At 47.3% G+C, this 22,070-nt stretch overlaps 1 protein-coding gene across 1 annotated transcript in view; it reads right to left on the bottom strand.

The window, feature by feature from the left end:
• lrpprc (leucine-rich pentatricopeptide repeat containing) overlaps positions 1 to 22,070 on the bottom strand; it is a gene marked incomplete at its 5' end in the record, with an annotated part of 86,887 nt that overhangs the window by 54,893 nt on the left and 9,924 nt on the right. Inside the window, 5 exon segments of the mRNA XM_080739714.1 lie at positions 943 to 1,000; positions 1,952 to 1,979; positions 6,516 to 6,585; positions 7,767 to 7,857; positions 7,958 to 8,076. Coding sequence (XP_080595840.1) covers positions 943 to 1,000; positions 1,952 to 1,979; positions 6,516 to 6,585; positions 7,767 to 7,857; positions 7,958 to 8,076 — 366 coding nt within the window.

Consider the following 22,070-nt stretch of genomic DNA (forward strand, 5'->3'; position numbering starts at 1 on the left):
CACACACACACACACACACACACACACACACACACACACACACACACACACAGCAATTGTCTCGAGAATGCATTTCTTTTGTTGCTGTGTCAGTCACGTCACCAAATCCATTTATGCATTTACACAATTTGTATTTTCTGAAACCTCTGCAGTATGAGTGAGTGACTGACTCTCTGTTTGTTTGTGTGTGTGTGTGTGTGTGTGTGTGTGTGTGTGTGTGTGTGTGTGTGTGTGTGTGTGTGTGCGTGAATTCTGCTGACAAAAGCTTATTTTGCAATGTGAGTGGATATGCCACGGTTGGCAGTGACAGCCGCGCGCACACACACCAACGCAGGCTAACGGGATGTGACACATATAACCACCTCATCTCCCCCACCAGCTCACACACCCGTAGCGGCATGGCTGGCCATGGACGTGCACGCACGCACGCACACACACACACACACACACACACACACACACACACACACACACACACACACACACACACACACACACACACACACACACACACACACACACACACACACACACACACACACACACACACACACACACACACACACACACACACACACACACACACACACACACTCTGAGACGCATACACTGACACAGAGCGACACGGACACTCCCACATACACACACTTTAGCTGTTCGCTGCTGCCTCAGCAGACAGGCTCTATATCCTCTGACGGAGAGAGCAGGTCTCACACTCAGGAACGCACACAAATACACAGATCTAACAGACACCCACGCACACACACAGAGCTAAAACAAGGCAGACACACAGGCTTCATAACGCCAAGATAGGTGGTCAGCAGTCTACCGCTACTGACACTTTGTGTGTGTGTGTGTGTGTGTGTGTGTGTGTGTGTGTGTGTGTGTGTGTGTGTGTGTGTGTGTGTGTGTGTGTGTGTGTGTGTGTGTGTGCTTTCTTACCAGCAGGAGTGGAGTTGTCCCTGCAGAAGCGTGGGTCGTTGTACAGAAACTCAGTAATCTGGAACACATTATTATTATTTTATTTTAGACACTGATTAGAGTCACTAGACATACTGTACATGCATGGATATAAACGTATCTATACATCCATCCAACCGTTTATGACATACATGGGCAACTGGCGGCCCGGGGGCCACATGCGGCCCCCACCTTCATACCGGAATACTGATATTATAATTGATTTCAGCTGTTACAATTCCAAACATGACCTGCTTTAATTCCGTCAGTCTATATTAGTAGCTTAATGACTAGTATTAGTAGTATTAAAATGTATTCTTTTATGTCCAATGTATTTGTATTTAGGTTCATGAAGATAACATGAGTATATAACTAAATGCGTTTGAAATTGAATCACAATGTTACATTTCAGGATTCCAATTAAAAAATAACAAAAAATAATTCAGGATTCCAATTCAAAAGCAAAAATAGCCGATCTACAAGCTCAAAACGCGCTTTGAGCTTGTAGATCGGTTATTTTTGCCTCTTTTGAATGATATATGACAAAGTAGGATTATGCAATATGCAATGTGGCCCTGTGGAGTGAAGGTGGAAATATAGCCATCATCAAAGTTTCCCACCCCTGGTTTATGACATGCTTCTGAGATACCACACACTCATAATTAGGGATGCACCATCGGACAGATATTGGCATCGGTCGATATTTGCTGTTTTCTGTCAATATCTGTATTGGCAAATAAAGCTGACATTAACCGATGGCAGTAGCCGATATTTATCCGTTGTTGATACTTGTTAAGTAAGAATGTCAGAATCTGTTATTTTTGCAATCCTGGCAACCTGTTACTTGATTTTGTAATGACTTGAAAATGTATATATATTTTTTTAATATAAAATAGATAGTAACTGGGTGTATATTTTCTTGTGAAATAAGTTTTCATTTGCATTCATATAAAAAATGCAAGTGATAAAAAACATGGACAGCTTCTCTTACCTTCATCATGTCATCCACATTGTCAGACCTGCAGGGGGCAGTAGAGGACAAGATAAGAGTACAACACACACACACACACACACACACACACACACACACACACACACACACACACACACACACACACACACACACACACACACACACACACACACACACACACACACACACACACACACACACACACACACACACACACACACACACACACACATAATTAGTGCCAACTTTGCACATTTCAGAGTGCTTTACTGCTTAACAATAAATATACTATAATACTCCCCTATGGTAGCTGAAATTAGTCAAATGTAGTACTGTAGATCTTGTAGTTCTGCTATTTTTATTATTTTTGAAAATCTTTGAAACCAATATGACATGCCTATAATATAAGAACACTAGGATGAAAGTGGGCAAGTCTGTTGGTGAGTGGGTTTTATTAAACCAATGAAAAGTATAACTAGAGCCTTATCCACTGGAACACAAATCCATAGATTCTGGACATGAAAGGTTTCCGTCCGACACAGACGATATGCAATATAGACTAGACTCTAGAGCAGGGGTCTTCAACGTTTTCAGGCCAAGGACCCCTTAGTTGAGAGAGAGATGAAGCAGGGACCCCCACAACCTTTTCAGAGATTCCATATAGTTTCATAATTTGACAGCACAATCATCAGTCTATTTTGGATTCATGTCAATCTGTGTTTTCAGATATTTAACCACTTGAACTGACATACTTAATAAACTTGACCTTTCACTATATACTTAGTCTGCTCTTTTTCCCCTCTACATCAAACCTCTTTGTCAAAAATAGCCGATCTACAAGCTCAAAACGCCTCGCGCTGCGAGGCGTTGTGGATCTTGTAGATCTGCTATTTTTGGCTAAAGTTCTCAGAATAAGGACACTAGGGTTCACAGCGAAGATTTTTGAGTAACTCTGAGGACCCCCTAGGGGTCCTGGACCCCCTGTTGAAGACCCCTGCTCTAGAGACACGAAAGGTTAGTGACAAACTGCCATGTCTGTACATGTCACCATGACTGAACAGCACAGCACACTACAGTGGCCTATAGAAGCACAGATGATAGATGCACTCTGACGTGCACAAGACACCGTAAAAGACCAGAAAACCAGAAAAGACAGATCCACAAGTAGTACAGGCTCAGCCAGACACCCACACAGCAACTAAATGATGACATAGTGTGACATTTGGGGCATTGTCAGCTAGTTGGTGGGGGGACATGAGAGAGGCAGGGATGAGGAACGGTGTGGAGAGGAGGAGAAGAGGTCTTTAACCCATTTAGGCCTGAACACATTATTACGCAATATTTTATGCTTTAAATATTAAAAAATAGCAGATATACAAGCTCACAGCGCGGCACCGAGTGCCGCGCTGCGAGCTTGTAGATCTGCTATTTATGAAAAAGTCGTGAAAATGTGTGCAAATCTTTGAATATATGTATTTTCAAAGCGAACGTTTGTAACTCAAATGTTGCTTCTGGGTGGTCCCTGGAACTAGATATTTTGAGATGGGGGTCCGTGGCCAAATAAATATCATTTTGGGGGTCCTTCACATGAAAAGGTTTGAGAACCACTTACCTGGTAGTCTCTCAAGAACTAACTGAGCTCCAGTTAAGTGAAAAGGACCTTTTCTTTGATGATTGCTGGCCAGATTGCTGACATAGAAACATAGGTTTTTCAAAAAACCTTAGAAGGATTCAAAAGACACTTATAGAATCGCGTCAAAATTCTAATTTAAAATTTTCATGATTTTTCAAAAATAGCAGATATACAAGCTTGCAGCGCGGCACTCGGTGCCGCGCTGTGAGCTTGTATATCTGCTATTTTTCAATAGTTAAAGCATAAAATAATGATAAACAAAATGTGTACCCGTTCTAAATGGGTTAATGATTAAATTATCCCCTGACCTTGTCTTTGACAGGGGCAGGTCCCCCATCACACCGACATGTGCACGCGCGCATGCATGCATGCACGTACGTAGTGTACACACACACACACTCCTAGTGTGACAACCCCTCCCTCCCCCAAGTGACAAGCCCAATTATGACCCTGTTATCCAAGCTAACACAGACAGAACTGTGAGAGTGTGCACGCATATGTGTGTGCATGCGCCTGCATGACAGAAAAGCTGTAAAAAGCAACTTTTGAACCAGCAGACAGATTTTCATGAAATTATAAGCACACCTGGGGATAGGGATGGGACAATATGAAAATGTCATATCACAATTATTGTGACAAAAGAAATCGCAATTTACGATATTATCGCGATCATCAAAATCCATTATCCCGGGGCGGAACATTGGCCAAAAAATAGCAGATCTACAAGCTCACAACGCATCATAACGCGTTGCGTTGCCTCTTTCCAATTATAGAGGGTTTATGTGGTACCGGATATGCAGCTCGGCAAATAAAAGGTGAATTGATCCCAGTGCATGACGTAGGACGATATCACGATAAATTAAATCTCCACGATACGATTATTGTGAGTGTTTTTTTTTATCACGATAAACTATAATATTGCTTATCGTCCTATCCCTACACAGGAACTTTTAACTCATTTTAAAGACTGTGCTATGCCAAAAAGAATACATTGGTGTATTGATGCGTGGGTTTGATTCCTGTGTGCCAGTAGGCTATGACACATCGCTCCTCTCCACCCTGTATGACTCTTAACCCATTTAGGCCTAGAATTATTGACTGCTTTAACCAGTGAAAAATAGCAGATATACAAGCTCACAGCGCGGCACCGAGTGCCGCGCTGCGAGCTTGTAGATCTGCTATTTTTGAAAAAGTCGTGAAAATGTGTGCAAATCTTTGAATATATGTATTTTCAAAGCAAACGTTGGTAACTCAAATTTTGCTTCTGGGTGGTCCCTGGAACTGAATATTTTGAGATGGGGGTCCGTGGCCAAATGAATATCCTTTTGGGGGTCCTTTACATGAAAAGGTTTGAGAACCACTGACATACTAGTCTCTCAAGAACAGACTAACTGAGCTCCATTTAAGTGAAAAGGACCTTTTCTTTGACGATGGCTAAGCCAGATTGCTGACATAGAAACATAGGGTTTTTCAAAAAACCTTAGAAGGATTCAGAAGACACATATAGAATCGGGTCAAAATTCAAATTTTCACGATTTTTCAAAAATAGCAGATCTACAAGCTCGCAGCGCGGCACTCGGTGCCGCGCTGTGAGCTTGTATATCTGCTATTTTTCAATAGTTAAAGCATAAAATAATGATACACAAAATGTGTACCCGTGGGTTAAGTCTTAACTGAACAGAAAAGAACCTGAAGGTCTGTGTGAGTCCTTGACGCATTCAGTACGATTGAAGGACCCTGTTCTTCAAACACAAAAGAGGAACCAAACACTCCTCAAGTGAAGCCACACAGAAAAGTGTGCTTATTACAGGTTTGTACACTTGAGATATTCCGTGTCCAGCGTCGACTTCTATATGAAGTGTTTCACTTGAACGGAGATGTTCAACAAAGAACAAATACAATATGTATGATAGCAGCTATGAATGTGAGGCTTATTACAGTATGTTAGCCATGATGTCATGAGCCATCTTTAGTTGTTTTCCCACAATCCAATGGTAGCCATCATTTCACTCCAACAGCATTATTCCATGAGGAAATACTATTTATTCTCTCTGAAAATGGATAAGAGGACCAAATATAATATTTGATACATGCTAATGAGCCAACTCAGCTTATTAGAGTCAACTCAGTTGTTTTGCACAAAAGTGTGTGTGTGTGTGTGTGTGTGTGTGTGTGTGTGTGTGTGTGTGTGTGTGTGTGTGTGTGTGTGTGTGTGTGTGTGTGTATATTCATACATTACACACTAAACAAAAACCGGAGGTCAGGCCTTACCCCAAAGCTAACACCATTTGACTATATGTGTGTGCGGTGTTAAACTGTAAATATTCATAAATGTGCCCTCAGCAAAAGCCCAGAGGTCAGGTCCCCATATAAGGGTAACATTGTGTGTGTGTGTGTGTGTGTGTGTGTGTGTGTGTGTGTGTGTGTGTGTGTGTGTGTGTGAGAGAGAGAGAGGCGCTCTGGGTGTGGTGGGGCTGTGGCGGGCATCTGCCAATTTGCATATCTCCCACGGTGCTTTGGGCCGAGTGCTGCTGAGGGATGAAGACCTCCATATGCATGAGGTATTGGTCCGTTTTCACACACACACACACACACACACACACACACACACACACACACACACACACACACACACACACACACACACACACACACACACACACACACACACACACACACACACACACACACACACACACAGTGTATGTATTTTTGTGCACGTGTGTGGGAAGAAGAGCGTGTCTTTCCTTGCAGCTGGCAGTGCGCACTGTAGATGGTGTGATATGGTGCACATGTCATCTAAATAACATATGCTGCAATGACCTCCGTAAGGCCAGGGGCTTTCCCTTAAATACCCGTCACAAATTATGAGGGCGAATGCGAAGAAATGTGGAATGTTAAATGATGAAAAGAAAACACACAGGCAGGCGACAGGACAAACAGACTCACTTTTTGAAGCCACTGATGAGACTGCCCCGGAACGTAATGAGGTCCATGGCAGGGAATGAGGGATCCGACACTGGACAAAGGGAGAGTAAAAAGTGAGAGGAATACAACATTGTAAATAACAGTAAAATCATTGTTATACAAATGAAATGATCGTTATAGTGAAATAAAATGAAGTAGTATGCGATAATTAAAAATCTAAAATATATTGAAGTGCCTTTAAAACAGAAAAAAAAGCAGGATGTCTTGGCCAAAAGGTGACGGCGTTGCGCTATAGGAAAGGCCATCAGGTCAACAAAGCCAGTAGGGGTTCATCATTTGGGGCAGGGGTCTTCAACAGGGTTTCCGGGACCCCTCGGGGGTACCTCAGAGTTACTACAGGGGGTCCTCCAAATCTTTGTGTGATAGAAGCTTCTTTTCTCCTTTTCTATATTAACCACTTGAACCCTAATGTCCATATTCTGAGAACTTAAGACAAAAATAGCAGATCTACAGTACAAGCTCACAAAGCCTCATGCTGCGAGGCATTGTGAGCTTGTAGATCAGCTATTTTTGGCAAAGAGGTTTCGTGTAGAGGGGGAAAAGAGCAGACTAAGTACAGAGTGAAAGGTCAAGTTTATTAAGTATTGACGGTGCAAGTGGTTAAATATCTGAAAACAAAAATGGACATGAATCCAAAATACACTGATGATTGTGCTGTCAAACGATGAAACTATATGGTATCTATGGGTTGTGGGGGGTCCCTGCTTCATTTCTCTCTCTCGACTAAGGGGTCCTTGGCCTGAACACGTTGAAGACCCCTGATCTGGGTAGTATGAAGGTGCAAAGCCCACCCCATGGAAATCCAGCCACTAGTTTTACACATATCTAAACTGTTGGATGGACCAACGGACCAGCCAACCGATCTGTGCACTTTTATAGCGTTGCTGCCAGCAGGGTGAAAAAAACAAAGATACTTGGGGAGTGGGGGAATATACTGTAGTTGAGACTAAAGCGAGAAAAGAAAGATAGGCATCCATTATTTAGCGTCCTTCACCATCCTGGCGCTCTGTCCATTCAGGGGCGTTGCTGCATCTCGTTAAACAGTACATTCACACAGACTAATGTCCTGAAAGGCCCGATGAGCGCTGAGGAGAGCGTGGGTGTGTTGACACTGGTTCAATTAGCCCGCAGGCCAAACAGCGGCCATTATGGAGAGTGTCTTAAGATGCACTGCATCTATTTTGGAAAGCGTGTGTGTGTGTGCGTGCTTACACTTGGTGTAGAGTGCCACCAGGTCACTAGACGCGATGGAGCGAATCTCTGAAGACAGAAAGCCTTCCGACTCCAGAGAGCAGCCCACCTCCTGAACACAGAAAAACACCTGCATGTTAGGATGACTGTTGGACAGGACTCAAGAATACCTGGTGTCTCTTTAGTTTACACACACACACACACACACTCACCTGCAGGGCCTGGCGGGCAGCATCGCTGTTGGGGAAGACTGGGAGGATGTAGTTGGTGAAGGTCTCCACATCAGCAGCCACTCCCAGCTCCTGCATGCCTTTCAACACCTCCAACACACCTGCAACGCACACATGAACTTGGACTCAAGACACTAGCATTACAGACCAGTAAATACATGATTGAAACCATGCATCTTGCTGACCTAGAAGAACAAAGTACAAAGCAGGATAAATGCTAGTAGCATCCAAAAAGGCCTTCAATAAAAAAAATGGATTAAGAAAGATATACTGCCTATAAATGAGTGGAATGATTTAAACTACACTATTCTTACTATGAAGAGAATTACATTTAGCTTTAGAGGTCGAATTGAAGCGTTCATGGAGAATTGGTCTAAATGACTTACTCATGCATCTACCATAAGACCTGATTTTGGTTGACCACCTTTAGTCAACTGTATGTAAAATTGGCTGGGCTGTACATAGGGATACAGTATTTGATAATTGATGAGTGAGTAGACAGTTTATTTGTTATGTATGTAACTAATGTGCCAGTCTTTTTCTTAGTTTTCTAGTTTTTGAAGAAAGAAATGTTTAATGTCTGCTGACCAGTTTAAATATTGACCGTAATTGCCACAGCCAACCAGAGATGTATTTTTTGCCCGTTGCTTTCTGTCTCTCTTCAAAACATATCTAGATAAATAACTCATCTCACCTGTCAAATTACTTTAAACATAAGGGGGAAAAATTTCAAGACTGTCTTTCCTATATTTGTTTTATTGGAAACTGCTGTAGCGGTAGAAAACGTGTTCAGAAATGGCAACAGTTGCACTCATTTGACAGACATTAACATTTTCCCCCACATACACAATCTCATATTCAGGCCTGGAGCTGTGGAAGCAGTGCTTTAATCTGGGTCCAAGAAATAAACCAACACACATTCTCTCACCCGAAGACTTGGGCACAGATTCATAAACTCATAGTCTCAGAATACTAATGGCCGCCCCACACAGCCCTGGGCTGGGCTGGTGGATACACGCACTCACATTCATTCAGTCACTCTCTACTCTCTCTCAGAGCCTGAAGTGGACTCTTGCCCCATCACCCTGCTCTCCAGCGGAGCCCTGCGGTCCTGCCCCAGGGAAAGGGGCCAAAACAGCCACATGCATATGGAATAGCAACTCACACACTCAATATGCCCTGAAGTGTGTGTGTGTGTGTGTGTGTGTGTGTGTGTGTGTGTGCGCGCGTTGTGCATATTGAGGAGCCACTTTGCATATGCCTGAGAGTGTGCCCACAGAAGACATGGGCCTAAATGAATGCGGGTGCCTAAATGAAAGTGTGGGCATGCGTGTGCGTACGTACGTGCATACGTGCGTGCGTGCGTGCGTGTGTGCATGCATGTGCGGCGCACTCCTTTTGAATGTTGTCAAATTGGGAAAATGATTGGTGTCCCCAAAAGGATTCCACCGAAGTTTCATTAATGCAAAGCTTGCTAAACATGTGTGTGTGTGTGTGTGTGTGTGTGTGTGTGTGTGTGTGTGTGTTATGTACGTATGCATGCTCAAATGCATACGTATCCATATTTAGCGGGTTGCTATGTGTATGTGACGACATAAATATCAAGGCATCCATATGCTATATATGACCGCTGAGAACACACCAATACACCTTGTTTACTGTCAATATTCCAGGATGACCTCCCACTTGGGTAATGACGCCCCCTGGCGATCATTCAGAGAAACTACTTCAGCTCCCGTACTAACGTAGGTAGGAAGGGCCTGTCACTCAAACCGGAGTGACCCGCCTCCAGGCTATATAAACCCCCGGAGGCGGAAGTAACATCCTCTTTTTCACTCTCTGCGATATCACATTCAGATAAGTTGAAACTCAGCCTTTGTATTATTATTCTTCGCGCATTAGCCTAAAGCGGTGGCATTGGAGTCGCCCACTGGCGAGTGTTGAATTAACCCGTACTTAAGAATACTTATTCTTGTTCCGTCCTAAATCGACGGTTATTTCCTTTTATAACAAAGGATTATTACTGCTTGTTCAGGCCTTCGCCGAAGCAAGCGTGGCATAGCATTAGCCGTTAGCTTGTTAGCTCGTCTGCTATTGTTAACGTTAGCTACACTGCTTACCGCTTGTTCAGGCCCTGCCCGAATCAAGCGTGGCCTAGCCTTAGCCGTTAGCTTGTTAGCTCGTCTGCTTCTGGTTAACTCTATCTACAGTGCTTCGCCATGGATCCTCTGGCCTTCCTGCCGAGGCAATGTCCAGGCTGTCCAGGACTCATCGACGGACAGGATCTTCACCATCTCTGTGTCGGCTGCATGGGCGTTGCACACGCCTTCTCTGCACTGAGTCCTCAGGGGAGAGCAGGACCTTTCTGTGACTGCTGCGTGGCCTACGACCACGATGTACTGATACACCGGTTCTACCTAGCCAGGGCAGGCCTCGGGGCCTGCGCTCCACCAGGTGGGTCCACTGCTCTCAACCCCACAGCCCAGTCTTTCCTTCCCCAGGCGGCCCGCACCGTTGGTCAAGGTGCGGCGCTGCCTTCCGGAGATCCGCTTGGCAATCAGCGCGCCATTCCAAGTCAAGATGGCGCCGTGCTACATGAGACACCGCCTGCCGCGCAACCGACCGCAGCTAGCTCCACTGTCACTGGAGCTGGCGGGTCTGGTGAAGTCGCCGCTAAGAAGGCGACCAAGAAGGCTAACATCCAGAAATCTCCGGTAGCCTTTTCCCCTTCGGGCGCGGTGCCCAAAAAGAAACGCTTGGATGTGACCGTCGGGGACGTCCCCCTCGACGTGAGCATCACCAAAACAGTCCAGACCTTCAGGCGAGAGTCGGACCTGAGCTCCTGTCAGAGCGAGGGTTCTGGTTCTGAATACTCTGGATACACGGCCGAGGAGGAGGAGGACTCCGTCGAGGACGAGGGTTCTCGACTCACGGTCACTGTGAAAGGTAATGCCCCTGCGGCTCCAGCACGTCAACTGGACGCCGCAGGGAGCTCCCAGGCCTCCTCAGGCACCACTGCCCCTCCACCCGCCAGTCAAGCGAGTGAAGCGGGAGCAGAGGACGTCGATTCTGCAGCAGAAATGCTGGATCATCTCACAGTCTACATGAGAGCTCTGGCCAGAGTTGGAGAGGAGTTGCCACCTCCTCTCCCCTCTGAAGAGGCCGAGGATGATGACGAAATGCCCGGGCAGGAGCCTTCGGTTCCCGCCCCGTATGTCCTCTCCAGGCTGCCGCTGGTGAAAGGTTTCACCAAGGCCCTCCATTCCTCATGGAAGACACATAAAGACCCCAGGAAGCTGCCTTTTTCTGTGTTGGATTTGGTGGGCGGTGCGGAGGCAGGCATGTCCACCTGCCCTAACCTGGACCACCTGTTGGCACAATCTTTTCTGAGTTCCGTCAGACCCCAGTACAAAGATGTAGGCACAGCTAAAAACGGGCCGTTTGTTGGCCCCGTCGGCACCAACCCGCCGGGGTTCACTGTCCTGGAGGACAAGCTACAGTCGGACAGGGCTCGTAACGCCTACCGGTCCGCTGCTCTGGCCGCTAAGGACCTGAATCTGATCCAGCTCTTGCTCGCTTCCACCAAGGACCTGGTCAAAGGTCTGCCCACGGGGGAGCACACAGCTGAACTGAACACTCTATTTGACATCATGCTGAAGGTCAATTGGCATGCGGTTAAGTGGATGGGCAGGTCCATGGACTACAACCTCCAGTCTGAGAGAGCCCGCTGGCTCGACTATGTCGACCTCGAGCCTAAGAGGGACGTGGGCGAGAAGCCTCTAGGTCCTCGCGGGGAGATGTACAAGTCTCTCATAAACATGGAGAACAGTCCCACCACCCTCATGGGTGGGGGCTTGGAGCTGCTGCAGGGTAGAGTTACCTTCTTCAAGGCGGCTAAGGACATCGTCGAGTCCACCACAGTGCCACAGGATGATCCGCAGCAAGCTAGGAGGACGTCCCGCTCCTCCCGCGCCAAGGAAAGGGGCCGCTCTGCTTCTTTTAAGAAGCACTCGTCTTCCTCCAGGGGAGCCTCTGCAGCCAGGGCGCCTGACAGGCCCCGCAGCAAGGCTGTGGTTCCCGAGCGCGCTCAGCCGCGCCGCCCGTCCAAGGATGGCAGGCAGCAGTCTTCATACCGCGGTGGCCGCGGTAGGGGACAGCGCAAATGACACTTTGAAGAGGGGAATTGTGCTGGGGCGGGGGTCCGAGGTGTCTCTCGGTCCCCCTCCCCCCAAACGAGGGCGTTTTTTTCGGTACCCCGTGTCGGGGAAATGAAAATGTTAATTTTGATGCCTCCTGTGTCGACAATAAACATGTTGAAAGAGCAAAGTCTGTCTCTGTCCAACTCTCTCGCACTAGCACAGACGACCCCATCGTGCATGCCTCCTGTAGTAATGATGAAGTCCTGTCAGGACTCGATAATCAATCACAGGTTTTATCAGAATCCAGTAATGTTAATGTCAAACATTTATGTGGTTCCTCAAGCGCGCGAGTGGGATATCCCTCGCGTCGACAATATGAATCCTTTATGCATGCCTCCTGTAAGAATGATGGAGTCCCGTCAGGACTCTTTAATCAGTCAGAGGTTTTATCAGCAACCAGTAATGTTAACGTCAAACAATTATATGGTTCCTCATGCGCGCGAGTGGATTTTCCCTCGCGTGAGCGATGCTATGAATTTAACCTTGAGTCAGAAATTCTGTCGGCCTACTATGAGCCCGGGTCAAGGGACAAGCATAAAGGCCTTAGAGCAGGTATTAAACGTAAAAGTTCCTCTCCTGTCAGGGGAGAATGCTTTAGTTGTGGGCGAGTCTGTTTATCAGTCGAATCGCTTTGCTCTTCCTGTCGCTCTATCGAGCGAAAACCGAACGCTTCCGGTTTCACCGGATACGGATTCGCTAGCTCCCCGCTTCCGGTCCGGCCGCAAAAGAGCTCCGCTAGTCAAGCGGTACAATCAGAAGGTGTTCCCACCTTGCGGCCTATTGAACCCCCGCGCTCCGCATCCGGGTGTTCCGGATACGGATACGCAGGTTCCCCACTTCCGGTCCCGCCGCAAAATAGCTCCGCTAGTCAAGCGGTACAACCAGAAGGTGTTTCCGCCATGCGGCCTATTGAACCCTTGCGCTCCGCATCCGGTCGTTCCGGATACGGATACGCAGGTTCCCCACTTCCGGTCCGGCCGCCAAAAAGCTCCGCCGTCACGGAAGCACAGTGGTGGGGTTTCTCTCGCTCAAAACACGCTAGCACGCTGTGCGCGCCAGTGGAAGTTATGCAACCCGAGCCAGTGGGTATTTCGAACGATAACCAGGGGTTACAGGTTACAGTTCGCAGATATACCCCCGCTTTCGAGCAGGGTTATTCATACCAGAGCACGTGGTTTAAAAGCAAGTCTTTTGAGAGAAGAGATCAGCTCATTGCTAAGCAAGGGTGCTATAGTGGAGCTGGACAGGACCCAATCCCGCATGGGATTTTGGAGCCGTTATTTCCTGGTGCCCAAAAAGGGGGGGGGGCTACGTCCCATCCTGGACCTAAAGGCACTAAACGTGTACCTGAAGAAGTACGTTTTCAGGATGCTAACAGTACCCACCATGTTACGGTCGGTCAGGCAAGGGGATTTCCACTGTTCAGTGGATCTGAAGGATGCTTATCAGCACGTCCAGATTTATCCCCCACACAGGAAATTCCTTCGGTTCGCCTTCGAGGGTCGCCTGTACGAGTATACAGTACTCCCTTTCGGTCTGTCACTGAGCCCGAGGGTTTTCGTGAAAGTGACCGAAGCAGCCATCGCCCCGCTGAGACAGCAGGGCGTCAGGTTGGCGACGTACATCGACGATTGGATGATTTCAGCGAGCTCCGCCCACGAAGTGGCGCGTCACACACAAGTGGTTTTGGCTCACCTGAAGGCCTTAGGTTTCATAGTCAACCACGGCAAGAGCATGCTGACTCCAGCAAGTCGTCTTACATTCATTGGGGTCCTTCTGGACTCATCCGACATGTCGGCCCGTCTCTCAGAGGAGAGGGTGGACAGGTTTCGGGAATGTCTCGACTCCTTTCAAGTGGGCCAGGAGGTCACTTACAGGAGTTGCATGGTACTGACGGGAATGATGGCTTCCGCAGTACATCTGTTGCGTTTGGGCAGGTTTCATATGAGACCTTTTCAAAGATGGATGTTATCCCTCGGGATCCCGCCCTCCTTGAAGTACAAGAAGGTTACGGTTTCCCCTTCCTGCGCGATCGCCCTGTCTCCGTGGCTGGTGGAGGGATTCCTCACCAGCGGAGTCTCGATTGGCGAGGTGGTTTCCCACAAGTCGATCACGACAGACGCCAGTCTCAGTGGATGGGGAGCCACTTTCGAGGGGCGCACAGCGCAGGGGCTTTGGCCTCTGGAGATGAGGGGTCGTCACATCAACTATTTGGAGTTGATGGCTATACTCCTGGCGCTCAAGCATTTCGAGCCTTGGATTTTGCATTGTCACGTCCTGGTCAGGACAGACAATACGACGGCCATGTTTTATGTCAACAAACAGGGGGGCCTGTCGTCGTTGCCACTGGACCGTCTGGCTCGAGAATTGACGGTTTGGTGCTTGTCGCGCCTCAAGTCGATCAGGGCCTCACACGTCCCAGGTCTCCTCAACAGCGGAGCAGATCTCCTGTCCAGGGGAGGTCCTCGCTACGAGGATTGGTCTCTCCACCCCAGGGTGGTGAGCCAGATTTTTCGCAAGTTTGGTCAGCCAGTGGCGGACCTGTTTGCGTCAGCGGAGAATACGAAGTGTCCGTTGTTCTTCGCGGTGAAGGGCAGTCCTCCCTTGGGGTTGGACGCCTTAGCGCACACGTGGCCGAGAGGTCTACTGTACGCGTTTCCCCCCTTCGACTTAATCCGACCCACTCTGGAGAGAGTCAGGAGGTTCGGTCTGGAGATGCTCCTGGTGGCCCCCTACAAGGGCACGTGGAGATCGGCGATCGCCCCTCTCCTTTGCGAACCGGGTTGGCAGCTGCCTCGGTGCAGGGACCTGTTGAGTCAGGCCAGGGGGGAGATCTTCCACCAAGACCTGCAGGTCCTAGACCTGTGGGTTTGGCACGTGAAAGGTTAAACCTGCTGGCAGCCGGTTTTTCTTCTGAAGTGGTTGATACCATTCAGAGTGCTAAGGCGCCCTCTACGAGGGCGTCTTATGATGGAAGGTGGAATGCCTTTGAGGACTGGTGTGAGTCGCGTGTTCCACCTGTGGTGGCTCATGTGGCGTCAGCCCAGGAAATTCTGGAATTTATGCAGAACCGCTTGAGAAGTGGTCTAGCATTTTCTACCCTTAGGGGGTATTTGGCGGCTATTAATGCCTGTCACCTGGGGGTGGCGGGCAAGGCACCTTCTAAAGTCCCGGAGGTCATCAAGTTCATGCAAGGAGTTGAACGTTTGAGGCCGGTGACTAGGTCTTTGTTCCCAGTTTGGGATCTGCAGGTGGTTCTAGGGGGCCTATGTCGGGCTCCCTTTGAGCCGCTTGTAGGGATGCCTTTGAAACTTTTGAGTTTCAAGACGGCTCTTTTGCTGGCTTTGGCCACGGCTAAAAGAGTTGGTGACCTGCAAGCTCTCTCGGTGTCTGCGGAGTGCATGCAGTTTATGAACAATGATCTCAAGGTGTTGCTCAAGCCTCATCTTAAGTTTGTTCCTAAGAACATGGTGGTTCCTAAGGAGCCTGTTGTTCTTCTGGCTTTTCATCCTCCTCCGTTTGTCTCGGTGGAGGATGAACGGCTGAATTGCCTTTGTCCTGTCAGGGCATTGAAGGCCTACTGTGACAGGACTGCTGGTTCTAGAGCTTCTTCTCAGCTCTTTGTAGAAATGGGCAATGTTCTTGTCAGAAAGCCGGTGTCTAGACCCACTCTTTCGAGGTGGATTGTGGATGCTATTAGGCTGGCTTACTCTAGTGCGGGTGTGGAAGTGCCGGCGGCACTTAAAGCCCATAGCACTAGAGGTGTGGCTACTTCGTGGGCACTGGCAAAGGGAGTCTCCGTTCAGGAGATTTGTGTTTCGGCGAATTGGTCTTCGCCTTCTACCTTTGCAGCCTACTATCACCTGGATATCGAATCCTCTTCGCTAGCGCATTCGGTTCTGGGTGCAGTTGCCTCCTCTACGTCATAGAGGAGTCGGATCTTCCCCTCCCACAGGTGGGCATGTAGCCACCTGGGGTACTTTGGGGGGACCCTGTGTTTTCCTTATATAGTGTGTCTTACTTATAAGGCGGACTTGTCCTTTTCATTTAGTTGAATGAGGCGGACTTCGGTCTGTCAGGGTCTCTCTTTATTTTCTCATGCCTTCACACCCAGGTCCGGTGGGCCTGGGACCTTCTGGGTGATGGGTCACGCCCGTTTGGGCTGTGCTCACCCGTATGAGGGGTGTGTGGGGGTATGAGAGTAGGTTGTGGCTTAGAGGGGAGTTTAAGAATCCCAAGTGGGAGGTCATCCTGGAATATTGACAGTAAACGGTAGGTTCCGTACGGAACCATTGTTTACTTAGATATGGAAGGATGACCTCCCACGTAATGCCCCTCTGTTTCACTGAATGTGGCAGAGAGTGGTATTAAGAGGATGTTACTTCCGCCTCCGGGGGTTTATATAGCCTGGAGGCGGGTCACTCCGGTTTGAGTGACAGGCCCTTCCTACCTACGTTAGTACGGGAGCTGAAGTAGTTTCTCTGAATGATCGCCAGGGGGCGTCATTACCCAAGTGGGAGGTCATCCTTCCATATCTAAGTAAACAATGGTTCCGTACGGAACCTACCGTTCCCATGCAGACCTCAGCAAACTACCGCTAAGTGCTTCCCAGGGTCAGTGCACCTCGGTGTGTGTGTGTGTGTGTGTGTGTGTGTGTGTGTGTGTTGTTTACTCTCCACTCAGGTTCTGAGACACACACACACACACACAGGCTCTGTATTTCCGAGTCCTCTTGGGAGGCGTGTGTTCACCTGGCAGTCTCTCTCTTTAGCTGAATAAAAGATGAGGCCAGTGCTTTTATCCGCCATTAAAACCCGCGGCCGGGGGCTCCATTACCCCAGGTAGGGCTACCTGAACCACTCTGGCCCCGTTCATCTAGCCATCCCGCCATCCATCCAGATCACTCATTCATTCATCCCCTCTCACTATCCCGTCTTCCGCCCACTTTCAAGAAAAAGTAAACAGGCGATCTGCCCCTCTCTTCTCAATGGAGGACGCATCCGCAGTTCCGTCTCCTCTGTCCATTCTTGCCAGCCTCATCCCTGTCAGCTGCCGTGTTTTTATGAAAGGGAGAGAGGGAGCACCTGTTTTCCTGCTGAATAATCCATGATGCATTTGGTGGTGAGCCAGACGGATACAGAACAAGTGAATGGAGAAGCGGACGTATAAAAGCCTGGTTATACTTTGTTGGCGTCAGTGTTGCGCGCCAAAAATAGCTGATCTACAAGACCACAACATGTCTCGCTACCACGCGTTGTGAACTTGTAGATCAACTATTTTCAGTGTCCGACACCGGCGCGCATCTAAGTATAAATGTATATGTGGACATTCTGTCTCTCCTACCTCACGTGAGATTTCTCAATCATCAGCACTTTTTGGTCGACCAAGAAGCCTGTGTGTGTTTAGAGTGTGTCTGAGAGCTTTTAAAAAGGCATCAATGCTTATTCGATGACTGCTAAGTGGAGGTACATGAAGCTGAGCATATATTCTACACATTCACGTCTGGCTGTTTGAATGACCGTTTTAGAAGAGCACATTGCGTTTTCAGATGGGAAAAAGGCATTTTAGATTTTCTTTAGCACTTTCTGACATAACCCCAAAAGGTGCCGCTAGAGGAGATAGGCCATGGTGTCATCAAAACAGTAGGGTTCATCTTACAGAAGTATGACGGTAGAGTAAATTCCACGGCAATCTAGCGAGCAGTTTCCAAGACCAAAATGTTGGATGGAAGGTCGACTGACCAAGCATTTTAGCAGCATGGAGGACAACATGACTGTATACTTATTTGTATATTATTTGTATGATTATGGGTGGCTGCAACCTCAAAAGGCACAGTTGCAAAGCTTTTTCCCCATTTTATTTACCACAAGGCTCCCTTTCAGAGCCGTTCAAGGTATTTTCTATCACACGGAGAAGAAGAAATACAAACGCGACGATCCGTGTGTAATCTATGGTCCATAGAAAACAGGCCATTTTGACCAAACAAGCGATATGGGGAAAGAAGCGGAGATATATCCATGTTTCTGCAGCCAGGATGAATACAATGCAATAGGTGCCAGAAGTCGCCGGATGTAGTATCCACAAGGCGAAGGCATCATGGGAAATTACGTTTTTTTCGCTCACTCCCGGCCGGCGCAGCGCCGGGGCTATCGTTTACTGTACCATTAATAAGCAGTTAACACATCCCTGAACGTGGCACTCCATGGGGGGAAATCGTTATCACGTTCAGAGAGGTCGCATCCCATGTGTTAATTTTGTCTCTAGTTCCATTATCCTTTTACAAATTTAAGCAGCACTATGTAACTTCCCTCTTCCCTATCCTGGATTTGAATGCGGTTTCCTGTGCAAATGTCGAAAATATTAGCATTGAGCTACCGGTATGCATCTTGACCATCAGGGCAAAATCCTTCAGTCAGATCCTGTGCGGTGAGACATGACCTTTTACACAATTTTAACGTCTCAATAGAAGAGCGGCGAGACAAAATACAACCACCCCAAATGTATAAGTTATGTTGTATTAACAGATAGGATAAAATTACATTGTATTCATTAAGGTCACAAAGTGAAGCGTTTGATGAAGTATGAATGAAAGGTAAGGAAGTAATGTTGATTTTCATTTTTTTTTAAGCCATGGTTGCAATTCCCTCCCGGCTGTCTAAAAGATTGGGGGGCAAAAAGAATTGGTACACTCCAACAAAGCTATAGGATCGGCCTACATGACTAGTCCTATTATGAAGCCTGATATACCACATAGACCTGCACTATGCACTCACTGGGCAGTGAGTAAAAGGGCTTGATATACTTTGTTGTGTCTGGTGTCATGCAGCAAAAAATAGCAGATCTATGCATGGCAGTGGTCACAAGATATGATCATCAGACTCATATCTTCAGGTTAACTGTCAAACAAGAGTAGAGAGGAGGGGAAGAGGAGGGGTGGAGTGAACCTGTCATCTCCTTCCATCTTTGGACAGGAGTACCTGTCATATCTCCTCTCCTCTCTCCCCCCCTTCCTCTCTCCAATGTCAGTTTCTTGGTCTGTCTCCTAAAGTAGACCTCGGTAGCGCCGATGAGACATGTTGTGTTGTTTGAAAACATATTTTCCAAGCAGCATTCCTCTTCACGGAGGGTAGGTAAAGAGGTTTTGTTCGACATAAAGTGCTCTCCGTCCCATTTTCTTTTTCCTTGCTCATTTATTCCCCCCGTTCTCTCTCTCTCTCCCTCTCAAATCAGGGTGACACCCTTGGTCTCGTTCCAGCAATTAACATGACCCAGGCTAGCGCAAAGTTAATGGAAGACTACATGACCCACCGCCGCCACGGTGCTGTGTCTATTATAACAGATGAAGGGAGGGCTGCATTAAACAAAAGAGCGAACGGGTTGAGTAGGTCACATTAAAAAATTTTAACGGGTTTAGAGTGAGGCAGACCAGACATGAAGGACTTTGCATCTCTCTTGTCACGCGGAATACAAACCCAAGACCTGACAACACTGCCCCCACCCCCCTACGTTTTCCCCACGTCTCCTTGCTTCCTCCTTTCCTTCGACCGTGTCAGAAGAAATAAAGGCGCTCTACGTCGGGAGGACTGACAAGCACTGGCTTTGCTGGCGGCAGGTGGGAAGCGTGGCCTAGCATATGCTTCCGCTAAACCCGCCAAATCCACACCTCATCAAAATGCAAAGACCCCCACCACCACCACCGCCACCACTTCCCTACTGTTACTCGGCCCCGGCTTCTGCCTGCTAGTGACACCTGTGGACAAAAAGTGACACAACGCTTAATATTTCATGGGCTTTGCACACTGGTGCGTGTAATCCAAAGTGAATTCCCTCAGAGCTCTCGCATTTACATGAAATCAAGTCACTCCGCATCAGTCACGTCACCTGCACACACACACACACACACTTCCTACAGCCAATGAGAGGAAGGACAAGAAGTGGCTGTATCATTCATGAGGGCTAAAGCCAACATGTTTGGGAGCGAGTGAGTGCATGTGAGCAAAAGAGAAATTTCCCGTCGTCCCTACTCTTCCTTCTTGCTTTAGTTCCGCTAAGTGCCATGACAACTAAATGCATGTTTCGGCTCAACGTGTTTGCGCTCAGAGCGTGTGGTTAGAGGGTGAGAACCAGCACTGTGTGTGTCTGTGTTTGTGTGTGTGTAGGGCTGTCACGATATGACATTTTACATGACGATTAATTGTCACTCAAATAATTGGCGATTAACGATTTAATTGTGTATTTGTCGTTGATAATTACATTTCTGTTTGGCTTTTAGGCTTTGAAGTTGCATATGGTAGATATGACACATAACCTAAATATACAAATACATTACTGACATATTTGACAACTTACTACTTAAAAAATAACATTGATAGTGGAAATAGCCGATCTACAAGCTCGATCTGCTATTTCCACTATTTCTGACATTTTTCAACATTCACGATTATGACGATTATGACAAAATAATTGCGATAATGTCAAATAATCACGATTAGACGATTATGTAATAATTGTGACAGCCCTATGTGTGTGTGTGTGTGTGTGTGTGTGTGTGTGTGTGTGTGTGTGTGTGTGTGTGTGTGTGTGTGTGTGTTCCAACTGGGCAGTGTTGGAAAAGGTATCAATACTGCAATGTAGAAATACTATGTTACCAGTAGAAGTACAGAATTCAAATTATACTTGAGTAAAAGTCCAAGTATTGGCATAAAAAAATACCAAATACTCATTATGCAGAATGTCCCATTTGACAAGTTATCAAATCTATGAAGTGAATAAAAATCTTTAGAAAATAGCAATGCATCGCAATGTGACGCATTGTGAGCTTGTAGATTGCCAGTTTCAAATATCCAAAATGTATATAGGGCTGAAGTGGTTTATGCATGTTTTGTGATAATAATCTAAATCTCCAAAGTAACTAGTAACTAAATCTGTCAAATAGTTGCCTCTGGGATGTAGTGGAGTAGAAGTAAAAGTATTGAAATGTGGAAATACTCCAGTAAAGTACAAATACCTCAATTGTACTTAAGTACAGTACTTAAGTAAATGTACATACTATAAACCACTGCAACTGGGCTCCTGGCACTAAGGCGTCTCCACTCAAAGCAGGAAATCTGCACATACGGTACAAGTCGCTCCCGACTCCTAGTACCATGCCAGTTCAAATGCTGTCAATTAACTGACAGTGGGAAAAATACATAACTTATTAATGGCTGGCCAACAAAAAAGAACCCCAAAGAGACAGTGAGAGCTCAGCATAAATAAGACGTTCTAAAAGCCGACCTGAAACTGAGCGTGTTTGACAGGGTGCGCCGGGCAAGACGTTGTGAATTCTGACAGGGGTGTCGGGTCTCACAACGCCGCTTAACTGTCACCGAGATGATTTTCCCCCCAAAGCTCATCAAATACTAAACAAGGATTTAAAGGTAAAGCAAAAGCATGGGGAGGGGCGGGACTAGAGCACATAGATTTGATCCAGAACTTGGGGACAGGCAGGCACTGGAGCAAAATGACCTTTGACCCTTTCGCCTCCAGCCTGTGCATGCGTGGGGGTAGATGCGTGTGCACGGCTCCCTGGTATGCGACATGCCTTGGGCTACTGAACCTCCCCAGTGTCCCTAACAAGGGTCTTCTGCCATGAAGCAAAGACATCAGCTCAACACACGCACGCACGCACGCACGCACGCACGCCCGCGCGCGCACATAGACACACACAAACGTTGTGCCCCTTCATTGACAAGTTAAACTCAATGTGAAGTTGTCATAATTCATTTATGTCAAAAACTTTTCTCAATTCTTGTGGTGAAATAAATTCTATAATAAACACTGTTTTGCTTACAGCTTTCCTACAGTCTGGCTCTCCTACACCGTCTCCCTCTCTGCTTTCTTACCGCCTGTCTCTC

This window comes from Nannobrachium achirus (genome assembly GCF_963921795.1).
Source record: "Nannobrachium achirus genome assembly, chromosome: 13".
Taxonomy (NCBI): domain Eukaryota; kingdom Metazoa; phylum Chordata; class Actinopteri; order Myctophiformes; family Myctophidae; genus Nannobrachium; species Nannobrachium achirus.